Source organism: Crinia signifera, chromosome 1 (genome assembly GCF_055691185.1).
Source record: "Crinia signifera chromosome 1, ASM5569118v1, whole genome shotgun sequence".
NCBI classification, from domain to species: Eukaryota; Metazoa; Chordata; class Amphibia; order Anura; family Myobatrachidae; genus Crinia; species Crinia signifera.
This window is the reverse complement of record NC_139217.1, coordinates 67,031,049-67,044,728: the sequence shown is the minus strand read 5'-3', so window position 1 is coordinate 67,044,728 and position 13,680 is coordinate 67,031,049. Positions and strand designations below refer to the sequence as shown.

The 13,680-nt window shown below is 46.0% G+C and overlaps 1 protein-coding gene across 1 annotated transcript in view; it reads left to right on the top strand.

Annotated features, from left to right (window-relative positions):
• The window catches only part of TBC1D19 (TBC1 domain family member 19), a 135,378-nt gene extending 122,183 nt beyond the window's left edge, over window positions 1-13,195 (top strand). Inside the window, exons 19-21 of the mRNA XM_083159365.1 lie at window positions 1,160-1,275; window positions 7,631-7,701; window positions 12,832-13,195. Coding sequence (XP_083015491.1) covers window positions 1,160-1,275; window positions 7,631-7,701; window positions 12,832-12,906 — 262 coding nt within the window. The 3' untranslated portion in view covers window positions 12,907-13,195. The remainder of the gene's footprint in view (window positions 1-1,159; window positions 1,276-7,630; window positions 7,702-12,831) is intronic.
• Window positions 13,196-13,680: the final 485 nt, after the last annotated feature.

Here is a 13,680-nt window from a genome sequence, read left to right as displayed (position 1 = left end):
ATATTACTGCTCTAATGGAGAAGAATCCTCTTCTTAAATCAGTACGGAATTTCTTATGGGAGGGTCAGGGGTGTGTGTGCCTTATGGGAGTGTCAGGGGTGTGTGTGCCTTATGGGAGTGTCAGGGGGGGTGTGTGCCTTATGGGAGTGTCGGGGGGTGTGTGCCTTATGGGAGTGTCAGGGGGGGTGTGCCTTATATGAGTGTCAGGCAGGGCAGCCGAGAGGGGGGAAGCAGGTACTAATTACCAGGGGCCCTGGTCCGACCCCCCCCCCCCCCCCGTCCCTCCCGGCAGCAGCAGCACACATACAGCATGTGCTGTGCTGACAGCAGGCTGAGCCTGCTGTCAGCACAGCACATGCTGTAGATGTGTGCTGCTGCTGAGTTTAGAGTTTTCTTTCACCCCTCTAAACATTTTGGGGGCGTGGCCTAAGAGCATGAGGTGGTCACACCTCCCATACTTAGGCCATGCCCCCAAAATTTTACTGGGGCCCGGCATTCCTCTCAGCTGCCCTGATGTCAGGGTGTATGCCTTTATATGGGAGTGTTGGGTGTGTGTGTGTGTGTGTGTGTGCAAGTTACAGGAGTTTCCTGTGCATGTGTTCCTCATAGGAGTGTCTGGGGTGTGTATCTAAAGCCCAGTTATTCTGGGTTGTACATACAAGGTAGGAAAGCCTGTTTCTAACATATCTCCAGTAACTAACATGGGGCTGGTGCATCTGTAAATTGGTGGGCAGTGCTTGCATATGTGGGATTCCCAGAATTAGTTGAATGTGTACTCATATTTGCATGAAGTAGTATAATAGGCTTTGTTTTTTAATACAGAAAAACACGTGACGTGTTGTAAGCTGGGGCGCCTGTGACGTGACGTAGGCTTGGGCGTCTGGGATATGGTGCTTGCTGGGATGCCTTGGATGGGGTGCCTGTGACGTGTTGTTGGCTGGGGCCCCTGTGACGTGATGTAGGCTTGGGCATCTGGGATATGGTGCTTGCTGGGGCACCTTGGATGGGGTGCCTGGGACGTGGTGTAGCCTGGGACGCCTGTGATGTGGCCCAGGCAGTTTATTTGCACATACTGTATTTGTTACGTTTTATGAAAGAACATAGTAAATACTGAACTGTAGAGACATGAAGTTAATCCCTTTTCTCCGTTGTGGTTTAGGTTGCGCATATCGTTTAAGTGGATGGTTCGAGCTTTTTCTGGCTATCTGGCTACTGATCAGCTCCTGTTATTATGGGATAGGATAATCGGCTACAACTCTCTGGAGATTCTGGCTGGTAAGATAAACTGTAAATGATGGTACACAGCATTCTACATTCTGCAGTGGACTATAACTGCAGATATCTGTTGTATGATGCTTTATCCAGAAATCTTCTTAATGGAAGGGATAAGACCTGTAGTACAATGTGTGTAGGTCCTCACCGATAGCAAATGCTTTAGGTCACCATCCGTGGTAAATCCACGGATGGTGACTGTGTGCCAGGAGTACCTCGGCACTCTTGCAAGGGTGCCTCAGGTTGGTGGTCAAAGACCATTTCCAATTTTATATATATAAAATGATAAAAAGGGGGTAAACCGCCTCTAAAGTCTGGGGGGGGGGGGGGGGGGGCGTTATATTATCCCACCCCCTCAGCAGCAGCACACACCTACAGCATGTCAGTGAAACGTTCATGCTGAGCTTGCTGTCACATACTATAGAGGTGTTTGCTCCTGCTGCTGCCTGGGAGGGAAGGGAGGGTCTGACCAGGGCTCCCTGCTGGGTTCCTCCAGCAAGCCTGGGCCGGGTTATTAGTACCCGTATTAAACATCCCAGACATGTCCAGATTTTTAGTACAGCATTTATAGGAAACTATTCCTGGTTCTAAAAAAAATCAGCATCTGAAGTGTTAATATACAGATGCCTCATTTTTCATTTAAGTTTATTTTCAAAGAGTGATTTGTTTTAGTACCCATTATATTCGGACCAGTGCCATCACAGTATTAGACTTTTTTGTAGCATTTGATGAGAAAGCTGCCATATCTCCGTGATGTATAACTTTGCCACTTGGCCTCATGACTCAGTGCATGCAGTGTCAGGATACATGAATCATCCCCACAGATGGTAGCCGGTGTCTTCGGTATGGTATTTTATCAGCAGGCTGTTTGCTCTCTCTGTGTGTGTTCTACAAACATTACGTATTTCGGGAGCAATGATTGTCTGTTACACTGCATCATTGTTGGAGCCTCAGACGGATAATGCTGAGCATGCAGTCTCTTGCATTACATTAGCATTACCACGCCATTACTAACCTGTCTCTTCCGCTCCATGCCACCTGTTTTATGATTAAGGTCTCATTCCCAAGGCTTGGGTCTGGGCATCCAAACCAGCACCTCCCACCTGGAAGCCTGTCCTGATCAGAGCCAGTTAGGTTGCAGAGAGTGACCTCAATGGCTAGAGTTGAAGGTTAATCAGGATTATGGCCACACAGCTCAATGTGGTCCCACGGAATCTTTTTGTTTTTAATTGGGTTGGTGGGAGTACATACGCTACATAAAGAGCCAAATACATGAAAAGTTGGCATTTGTGGTCTTGTTATAGAACATCACTCTCGGCATCTTGCGCTAATTACATTGACTAAATCAGATATAGTATTTAGGTGATTGGTGAATATAATTATACTAGTATTACGGACCTGTCCTTCCCTGGAATACTAGCTCCTGTGCCACGCATTGGCAGATTTTATTTTCCTTTTCTCTCTTATCATGCCCTTGTCTTGCCCCCTATCTTATCCCATTCAGTCTCTACTTCCCCATCTCTGTTTTTGTCTACATCTTTGAGAACACCCTAAGGCTGTAATTGTCCGGTCTGCACCCCAGACACAATGTTGGTCTACAGCCATCCGTTTTAAACCGAGGCCAAAATCCTGGCTAGAGTCGATGTAAACGGGGCACTGAAAAAACCCGGGGTCCTTTCTGACCAGGGTAGAACACTGGGAAGACACGGGTAGTGGGCCAGTGCAAACCGGTAACCCGGGACTTGTTCACTTTAATGGAGAAGCAGCGCTGAGAGATGCTCTCCTCTCCCAGCGCTGGCCTAGACCCCACCCCTGGTGATGTAAAAAAAAAAACAGCATTGTGCCATGTCGGGAGGCGAGTCTAAAGGGGTCACAGCCGGCTTGGAGGCGGGTCTAAAATCCTGGGTGCGACCTGGCTTATCAGGATAAAAGGGGTAGCAGACTAATGATAGAAGGAAGTTAGCTCACAGTATGTTGGGTAAACCTGTGTGACCTTAGAATACCCTCCAACAACTCTGTGCTGAAAGCGGAGTGAGAGAGAGGAGTATGCCGCGCTTCGGGTTGGCGTTGATAGTACGGGTGGCGTGGGGGTGCTTTTAACATTGTAAGCACCAATTACGGTGCTTATACAATTATTTATCTTACTACGTGATTCATCGCGCCCTACGGGCGCTCTTCACACCGTCGTAGGGGCTGCACCCCCTTAATATGTGAACGTTTGTATATGAGAAATATGGTTAGAATTGTATGAAAGATGCCCTGTATTGCAACTTGAGTGTCCCCGAATTGCGGGGGGTGCCGCGAATTGCGGGAGGGGGGGGGCTCGGGGGTGCTGCGAATCGTGGGAGGGGAGGGGTTGCAGAGAATCGCGGGAGGGGGGGGTGGCGGGGGGGTGGGTTGCCGCAAATCTCGGGATGGGGGGGGTTGCGGGGGCGGGGTTGCGGCGAATCGTGGGAGGGGGGTCGCAGGGGGTGTGCCGTGAATCGTGGGAGGGGGGGTCACGGGGTGGGGTGCCGAGAATCGCGGGAGGGGGGTCGCGGGGGTGTGTGTGTGTGTGGGTGTGCTGTGAATCGCAGGAGTGGGGGTTGCGGGGGGGGGTGGGGGTGTGATGCGAATCGCCAAAAGAAACACAGAAAGGTCAACACATGTAAATGTTGACATGTGTGGCACTTCATTGGTGTCTATGTCGACACATGAGAATGAATATGAAAATATTAAAAAAATGAAAAATAAATCTTCAAAAACTCATGTCAACCTTTTTCATTGTCGACCATAGCTATGTCAGAGTTTTGCATGTGCCATTTAATCCTGGGGATGCCGCGAATCGCGGGGGGGGTGCCGCTAATTGTGGGAGGGGGGTCGCGGGGGGGGTGGCTGCCGCGAATCGCGGGAGGGCGGGGTTCACGGGGGTTCTGGTGGGGGGTTGCCACGAATTGTGGGAGGGGGGGTCGCAGGGTGGGTTTCCCGGGGGGTGCCACGAATCGCGGGAGGGGGGTTGCAGGGGGGTGTGACGCGAATCGCCACAAGAAAAAAATTGCAAATAGCGCAAGGGGGGTCGCGGGGGGGGGTTTCCTTTTTGACGTGAATCGTGCGCGGGGGGGGTGTTTTTGCCGCGAATCACGGGAGGGGGGGTCGCGAGGGGGGTGTTTGCCGCGAATTGCGGGGGGGTGTTTTTGACGCGAATCGCGGGAGGGGTCGCGGGCGAGGGGGTGTTTTTGACGCGAATCGCGCGGGGGGTGTGGGGGTGTGTGTGTGTGTGGGTGTGTGTTTTTGACGCAAATCGCGGGAGGGGGGCGAGCTCACCTGGTGGCTGTGGAGTAGCAGTGCTGGGCAACATGGGGAGGCAGAGGGTGTCTGGCACTGTCTGTGGGCTCACTGGGCTGCTTCTCTGTCATGTGAGTCAGTCATGTGAGTCAGAGGCTCCACCCAGCGTTATACACACACTCACACAATTTGAGTGACAGATGTAGCCAAATATATAAGAGATAGGGGGCACATTTAACATTGAAAACACCCATTAGGGTGCTTATACAATTTAAAATCATATACCATTGTATATGCCATACAATGGCATACAATTCGATGGTATACATTTTAAAATTGTATAACATCGGCTAACATTGCATCGCATACCATACCATAGTATGCCTTATGGTATGCAATGCGATGGGCACCGTGCTAGGAAACAAGTACCGAACCATCACTGCAGCTTCCAGCCAGGAACACACACAGTGCAGTCACATCTATTGTGACACAGAAACAGCACTGCAGCTTCCAGCCAGGAACACACACAGTACAGTCACATCTATTGTGACACAGAACCAGCACTGCAGCTTCCAGCCAGGAACACACAGCACAGAATGTTTTACTATTGATGTCAGCAAGATGTAAAAGCGCACATTTTAATTGTGTAACACGTTAAATGAAAATAAATTATGCAAATTATTACTTTCTTTGTAAATACATGCACTTTGAGATCTTTTTACAGTACTTCATAGAAGAGAACCAGGAGATGTACTAAGCCTTACTGATAAAGTGGGGAGAGATAAAGTACCAACCGATCATCTCATCTCCTGGTTGGTGGTTTATCTCAATACACTTTATCTCTTTCCACGGCTTAGTAAATCTCCCTCCAAATCCTATTACTTTACAAAATATGTCAAAAGGTTAGATTTCCACAGTGCAACAGAGGGTTTCAGCCCAGGTTAACACAGTAAGCCTTCACCAATCTCCAAATAAAGTCAACAAATAGCTTCTAAAGAGGGCTGATTGGAGCCCAAAATGCATTTAAGCTAGGAATACCATGGCACTGGCAGGCACAGCGACACTGTCAGGAGAGTTCTACAATCCTTACATCCACTTACTTTGCATAAGCAGAAGAAGGACAAAATTGACGCCAATGGGATTAATGTGGAGGCAGAAGATAGGGGAGTTTGCACCACATTACATCCGGCCCATGGAGTCAATTGACCTTAATTTTAAGAACAATTTCCTTCTACCTTCTACTTTCACCAATTTCATAGTAGTTTGGGAGAGCGAGGATCGTTTGGCGTCACTGGGAGGGGGGGGGGGGTATATGCCTGCACCCTGTTACCATCTTGGAGGGAGATCACTTGTCCCCAAGCCATTACTAGAATACTTGTTATATGTGTTTTTTCACATATTGAGTGTGAGTGCATTTTTTTTGTTTTGTTTTTTAAACCTACTGTACAATGAGCCTGATTCAGGTTGGCTCGCAAAGAGCCGAATTCGGTCCTGGGACCAATGTTGCGACTCTGTGCATCTGTGTATCTGCAAAAATACGCATGTGCAGACCAGCAGTGCAAACGCTTCACCACTCGCCAAGGCGTTCGCACACAGCAGTGTGGGCAGGGGGCTGATGCATGGGGACGCCCAGCATTTCCTGGGTGTTTACACAAAGAACGGCGGGCATCCCCATGTGAATGCAGGCATGCCGAAGCCTGGTTGGGGCGTTGCAGGACGTCAGCTGCCCACCCCGTCTGCATCCAGGCGCTCATAAATAAAACTCAGCATAGCCTGACTTTCATTTGCGATAAGGTGGCACAATCATTCGATGGTCACAGACCATGGTGGCGTTTACCCGTTCACTAAGCAGAAAATGTACCCTGCTTAATGATCCAACAGGAGTCACCCCTATATCAGGGCAGTTTATGGAGAAGGACCTTACCAGACTTGCACTTCATGAGGATTATATGCTTATATGAACTCCATAAAATGTGAGTGTAATATATGAAAATAAAAGTTATTTTTTATTTCAGAATATATTGCAGTATGGTCGGTCCTTTTTCTCTGAGTCTTTTATTTATTTTATTATTTATTAACAGTTTCGTATATAGCGCATACATATTCCGCAGGGCTTTACAGAGTATAGTTGAACATTCACATCAGTCCCTGCCCCAGTGGAGCTTACAGTCTATATTCCCTACCACATGTACACGCACACACAGACATTCTAGGGTTAATTTTGTTGGGAGCCAATTAGAAATAGCAGAACACCAAGGACACTGCCTAGCCCATTAAAATGTATATTGTATAGAAGAACCATTTATATGTTGTTTTCTCCAGTGGGTACACCTTTGTTTGTTGACCATACAAAATAACTACTATGACATTGGTGAAGCAGAAGGTAGAAGGAAATTGCTCTTAAAATGAAGGTAAATTGACTCCATGGGCCGGATGTAATGTGGTGCGAGTCTAGTGGTTGAGGGGAATGCTGACCGAATTCTAAGATCCTTTTTAAAGGGGCCTCCTGTCCCGCCAACATATGAAGTGACTTTTCCTCCCCTATCTTCTGCCTCCACATTAATCCCGTTGGTGTCAATTTTGTTCTTCTTCTCCTTGGGTTTTTTAATGCAAAGTAAGTGGATTTAAGAATGCAGAGTTTGATGTACAGTCCGGCGTTCTGGGAACTTGTCCGGCAGGATGCCTGTGACGGCTTTCACCAGGGACATGGGGAAGGGGAGATTACACCCTCCCCATGTGGTCTGGACCACCCCCCCGGATCGGACACTACAAGCCAGAATTACAGAAATTGATAAATTAAGTCTGTCCGGCCCGGCATGCCCGGGGTACTGTCCGGTTCCGGGTTTTACCCATACCATTCTCATGCAGTTTCCAGTCTGCTGGTGACATTTGAGAACATGCGCTTCTACAGTAGTTACATGACTTTACTATCCAATATTTACTTTCATAAAAATGTATATCATTCTTCTAGTGCATGGCATTGTGTGAATACATGTGTGTCACAGCTGCCACCCAACACTGTGCACAAATGATGAATTATTTCCAATGATAATAAGTAGGTCAGCAGTTGACATTTTCTACATTCTCCTTCCAGTGCTGGCAGCTGCTGTGTTTGCCTTCCGAGCAATGAACCTGATGGAGGTGACATCACTGGCTGCTGCTGAAGTAAGGATAAATTACACTCACAGGAGATTAAAATAGTTCCTGACACATTGCCAACTGAAGTAACCTACACTTCCCATGTCCCTCTGAAGTAACGTAAGCCGCCCGCCCCAGACTCTGACTACTTTGACTACAAATTGAAATGAACCTTTGGCTGAATGCAATAGAGTACACCCGTTGACAGGTTATATAATATTGTACAGGTCTCTTATAGTCTCCACCACTGTTATTGAAACAACACTCTCCGTTGTCCTTTTGGCTCCTTATAGATTTTACTTGTTGCGATTGTAGACAGAGTGTAGGTAAAAAAAATAATTCTAAAAATGAGTTTCAAAAATAGTTGTAAAATGTTGAGTTTCTACTAATACTCAGACGAACTGATGAGTCACATTGCTGGATCGGAGGAGTCGCTGTTGGATGAACGTCTCTTACGATGTAGGCACAGGGTTTATAACGTGCTGGTATTTTTAGCCACAAGTGGAAATTTTATACCCGTTAAACACTCATGATACCATCTGTATCTGAAGCACGTCTGAAAGCCAAAATTCAATCCACTTCCTTATCCGTCTGTGGGTGGAATCACTAGTATGAAATACTTGAGTTTTCTAGTGTCATTCACAAAGCTTGAGGTGCTAGTCTTCAGTAAGATAAATATATTTACAGAGAATCGGAATCAGCTTTATCGGCGAGTATATAAAAATAGACAAAATTTAGTTATGATAAATCCACATCGCTGAAGAGAACACATAAAAAGTCACATAAAAAACATTCATCTACAGTAAAATACAATATAATTACACACCCCCTAACCCAGTGGTTACCAAACAGTGTGCCGGGGCCCCCTAGGGTGCCTTAAAGCACTTACAAGGGTCTCCTGGATTGCAGGTCCAGGAACAATTTAAATTATTCCTGGTCAGCTGGTGGCTGCCAGTCATAAAATATGTGGACAACCAGAAGTGAATCTTGTTCCTCACCACATAATTGGATCGAAGGATGACAGATAAACACAATTTACTTAATGTCATTTTTTTTCTAAATTTCTCAATAAGAAACATTTAGCCTAGGGGTGCTGTGAAAAAAATCTGATACTCTAGGGTGCCATGATTCAAACCATTTGGGAACCACTGCACTGGCCTGTCTGACTGTCTCATATATTTAACAAGGTAACAGCCTGGGGGAAGAAGCTATTCCTGTGCCTTAAAGGTTCTAACAAACCGTGATCTATAATGTTTGCTAGACGGCAGGAGTTAAAATAGATTGTGACCAGGATGCAAGAGATCATCAATAATGTTACCTGTAATGGAGTATAATTCCTCAATATCCCACTTCAGAGCGTTGGAGATTGTAGAGGCCAAGGACTTGAAGGACTCCGCCACAAATACTGCTTGGTTTGCTGCCGTGAGGGGGTGGCACTTTAGGATGATGCTTCCAAAAGTCCACAATCTTCACAACTGACTTAACTCCAAATTATTCAGCCTACACGAGAGGGCCAACTGCTCAACCGTCCCCCCTATATGCTGATTGCTCACCATTTTTAATGAGGCCAATAACCATAGTAGAGCCTGGAAATTTCCGGAGTTTCACAAGTGGATCACCAGAGGTGCAGTCGTTTCTATATGGTGATGAATGAATAAAACTGCTATGGGGTTAATTCAGTTGGGAGTGAGGTCTAGGGAGCTACTGCGTGCATGTGCGCTTCCGATACCCATGGTATGAAAACATTTTTTAAGTGGTTGTTGGATTTTCAGCTCTGAAAACCCTGTGGCACATGAAGAATATATATTCAGCTCTCCAGAGACCTCCTCTGCTCCCGATGATCTATGATCCATCTTCGCATTGGGGTGGGGGCTGCTGGTAGATGTAGTCCTCTCAGCTACTTCCTCAGAGGGGAGATGGGGGGGTGACACAGTCCTGCTCACTGCTGCTGTAGGGCCCCGGATCCCAGGTCAGTCCACAGAACAAGACCAAGCTGCACTTGAAGCACTATGACATTCACATGCAGGCCACTGTGTAGTAGGAACAGTCCCAAAAGGGACGCTACCAGCTGGAGTTTTTGGAAACTATAAGAACAAAGCCAAATCAGAGATTTCACAGTATGAGTAGAATACAAATGTAGTATGTGCTAAATTCACACTCGCCTTGTTATGCTATCACTCCTGCAATGTGCATTGCCAGCTTAGGGAAACTCATTGCATTGCCAAAGTTTTCCAAAGTGTTGTACAGTATAGGCACTGCCATTTACTAGGAACAGATGTCATGTCGGTGTATTTCTCATCCATTAATGTGTGAAAGAGATGGATAAAATAGGCTGTGTGCCCTACGTCCCTAATGACTAATCAGCATGAGCGCTGCAGCCTGTGTTTCCCTCTGCAAAGGCAGCAACTAACAACTGACTATGGAAAGCTGGTCTGCTCCACATCGTGGGGGCCCTTGTCATAATGCAAAGCCAGGCCCAGCCACAGAAAGCAAGTATTTTACATGGAATTGGACCTTGCTGCTACAGTGTGCAGCATTACTGCTTCATAATGCTAGGATAAGGGGTTAAATTCCACACACTGCACTATCTGCAAGGAGTTTGTATGTTCTCTTTTGTGTATGATTTTCCTGTAGGTTCTTTTGGATTTTAATTCTTACAAAGACACTGGCTGGTTGGTTACTTGGCTTCTGGCCAAATGACCTGTGGTGTGTTAGGGAATGTGGATTGTCGGCTCAACATGTGAGGGATACAGTGTGCTGATATATAGGTGCATTATAACGTATTGTATAATTTAATTCATTATAATTAATGACTTACACAGCTATGGCCATAAAGTTCAGTCATTCCAAAATTTTTTACTGTACCTTGTCACCACCACCATCATAGATCATTCCTCTAATAAACCTGACCTCGAGCACACCCCATGCAGGATTCCATATACATTTTCACGATATATTGTTGCATGAGTAATGTAACCAGGCCACGTTGTATCCTATCATATAGCCCCATCAGATGTATCAGCACATCTGATGGAGACATGCAGCCAGAGAATTCATCAATCAGTGAGTTGTGTGTACACTACATCAATGGTCTTGCAGGCACCATAATCACAAGACTAATCATGTAGTGGGTACCCAAGTAAGAGTCCGCTGAGCAACCAGTACTGCTACTTCATGCAAAATGTGACAGCTAGGCATACACGATACAATTATCTGCCAGAACAGCTGTCCAGTCTGGCTGTTTGGCATGAACACCTGGTACTGTATAAAGACGAGTTGTATGATGGATTGCATGCAGATTGTGTGCACATCGAGTACACACAATCATGCAATGTGCGGTCCATGGGTTGAATGGTTGATCCTCTAAATATGACCTCTAGCGTCTATCTCTTCTAAGGCTCCAAGACCCCATTAACCACTAACCCCTTGGCAATGAGCATTAACCCCTTAGCAACAACCATTAACCCCTTGGCAACGAGCATTACCCATGGCAATAAACATTTACTTTTGGCAACGAGCACTGACCCCATGGTTGTATGCAGCAGCTGGATTGTACGACAGATTGTGCGCAATTGTGAGTACATTGTGTGTCCAAAAACCACCAATTCTTCTGGGGAGTTGAAGGTAAATCTGGACACAATCATGATTGTGAGCAGGTCTTTCTAATGTATGGCCAGCTTAAGAGTAAATGACAATCAATCATTTGTTCTCAAACACTGCAAAAGGACAATAACATTTTGCCCATTCTCCAGCATTTGAGAGGGTACTTGTGTATTATCATGGCGCCCCCGATTTCCATCGCAGGGCATTGTACGATGAAAAATTTCACCCGATTTTTTAATTGTTCAGGCACCCAGATGCCTTATTACCATGTTAAATGCCCCCCCAGATCCGATTTTTTAATTGTATACCCACCCTCATGGGTCATGAGTATGTGAAATGCCCCCCATTGTTAACGCCACCCCACTATGAACGCCAACCCGAAGCGTGGCGAGAGCAGCGGTACGCGTCCTCCGACCTTTTCATACCCCCACTATCCACGTCGGCGTGGAGTTGATTTTATAAAGTGTGGCGAGCCACCGAGCCCGAAGCGTGGCGAGCCCCGCGAGGGGACGCGCATAACTTCACAGGTATACTCGTCCCCTCGCGGGGCTCACTGCGCTTTGGGCTCGGTAGCTCGCTGCGCTCGCCACACTATATAAAGTCGACTCCACGCCGACGTGGATAGTGGGGGTATGAAAAGGTCGTAGGACGCATACCGCCACCCCTCGCGGGCTCGCTGTACTCGCCATGCTTCAGGTTGGTGTTGATAGTGGGGTGGCGTTAACAATGGGGGGGCATTTCACATACTCATAACCCATGAGGGTGGGTGTACAATTAAAAATCGGGTGTGGGGGGCCCATTTAACATGGGAATCAATGGAAAATCGCGTCCATCGCATCGCATGCCATTATAATGGCATGCGACGCGATATTAAAATTGTATACACAGCCCCGGGAAAAGGCTGAAATCGGGTCCATCGCATGCCTTAATTAGTGGCATGCGATGCGATGCGATGGGCACCGTGATAATACACAAGTACCTTTGAGAGCAAATGATTGATTGTCATTTACTCCCATACATTAATAAGCTTTCATTCCAATCATTCAGATTGGACAGTTGGTATGTCAGATAATGGTATAATGTATGGCCAGCTTTATGCGTTAAGTTCTAGTGGCGCAATGCATTAAAATGCTCTCATGTTGTAGAACATTCCCAGAACTAGACCCATATGCAGCTATACTATTAGGACACTAACCGAACCACAGCAGTATATACCATTCGAATAATAATACTGTCAAAAAATCCTGGTCATGTCCTTGGTTCTAATCTCTAGTCCCCAAGAACCCCCAACAGGTCATGTTTTCTGGATTTCTTTAGTCATGCACATGTGATTTCATCTATTTCACTGGGTCAGTAATTATCCCACCTGATGTCACAGATAAACTGTACAAACTTGCAGTGAGCGTATTAGAACATCCCCAGAGCTGGACCAGCATTGAGACGATCATTAACAAAGACGCCAAGAACAATTCTGTAATTGCTACTTCCGCAGTGTAGGAAATCCAGTCATACATCCACATTGTAACTTTTTGTCTTTTTTCCCCTTTTCTTTAGGCTGTACTTGCTGATATTTCAACCCTAAAAGTCATGCCGCTTCTTCAGATTTTCCTGTTTGCGATTGTCACTTAATCTCTTTTTCCCGTCTCCAATTCCATGAAACCAGACATGAGCTATGCAACATCTACAATTAACCAAAACGAGTCTCCATTTAGATGTTTTTAAAACGATCATGTTCCATCAATTTGCGACTGCCCAATTGTAGATTTCTGCATCACAGATTTATAAGCAGGTCACGCGTCTACTACAGATCATGTGACCCAGGAACAGGAGGATTTATCAAGTGCTTGTTGTGCATGACCGGATGTATACAGAACAATAAATACATAATCCATCATATACAAAGAAAAAAGTTTTGAAGAATGTTTTTTTTTTCTTTCGTTTGTATCATTTAGTGCTTTGAATCATATTAGATGAGAAGCAAAGACAAGTTGAGTAGTGTATTTGTGTGTGTGTGTGTGTGTGTGTGTATGTGTGTATGTATGTATGTATATATGTATAGATATATATATATATATATATATATATATATATATATATATATATATCAAGGTGTGTGTTGACCTGGCACTCCCCCAGCTGGTCAGGGACCCAGGTGCCTGAATTTTCAAAAACGTATATTAGTGCAAAAATAGCATACCAACGTTTCGGGGCATAAGGTACCCCTTTGTCAAGGTGAACAGTGCAGTAACAAAAACAAAGTGCAGTGTGCTTACCTAAATACAAAGTGTAACTGAAGAGGACGAATCACGCCGTTTGGCATGCTGGAGCCATGAACCCGGAAGTGAACTCTGGCAGGAAGTGCCTGTCTGCGGATATCCTGTCCAGGAGGTGTGGGCTGTAGTG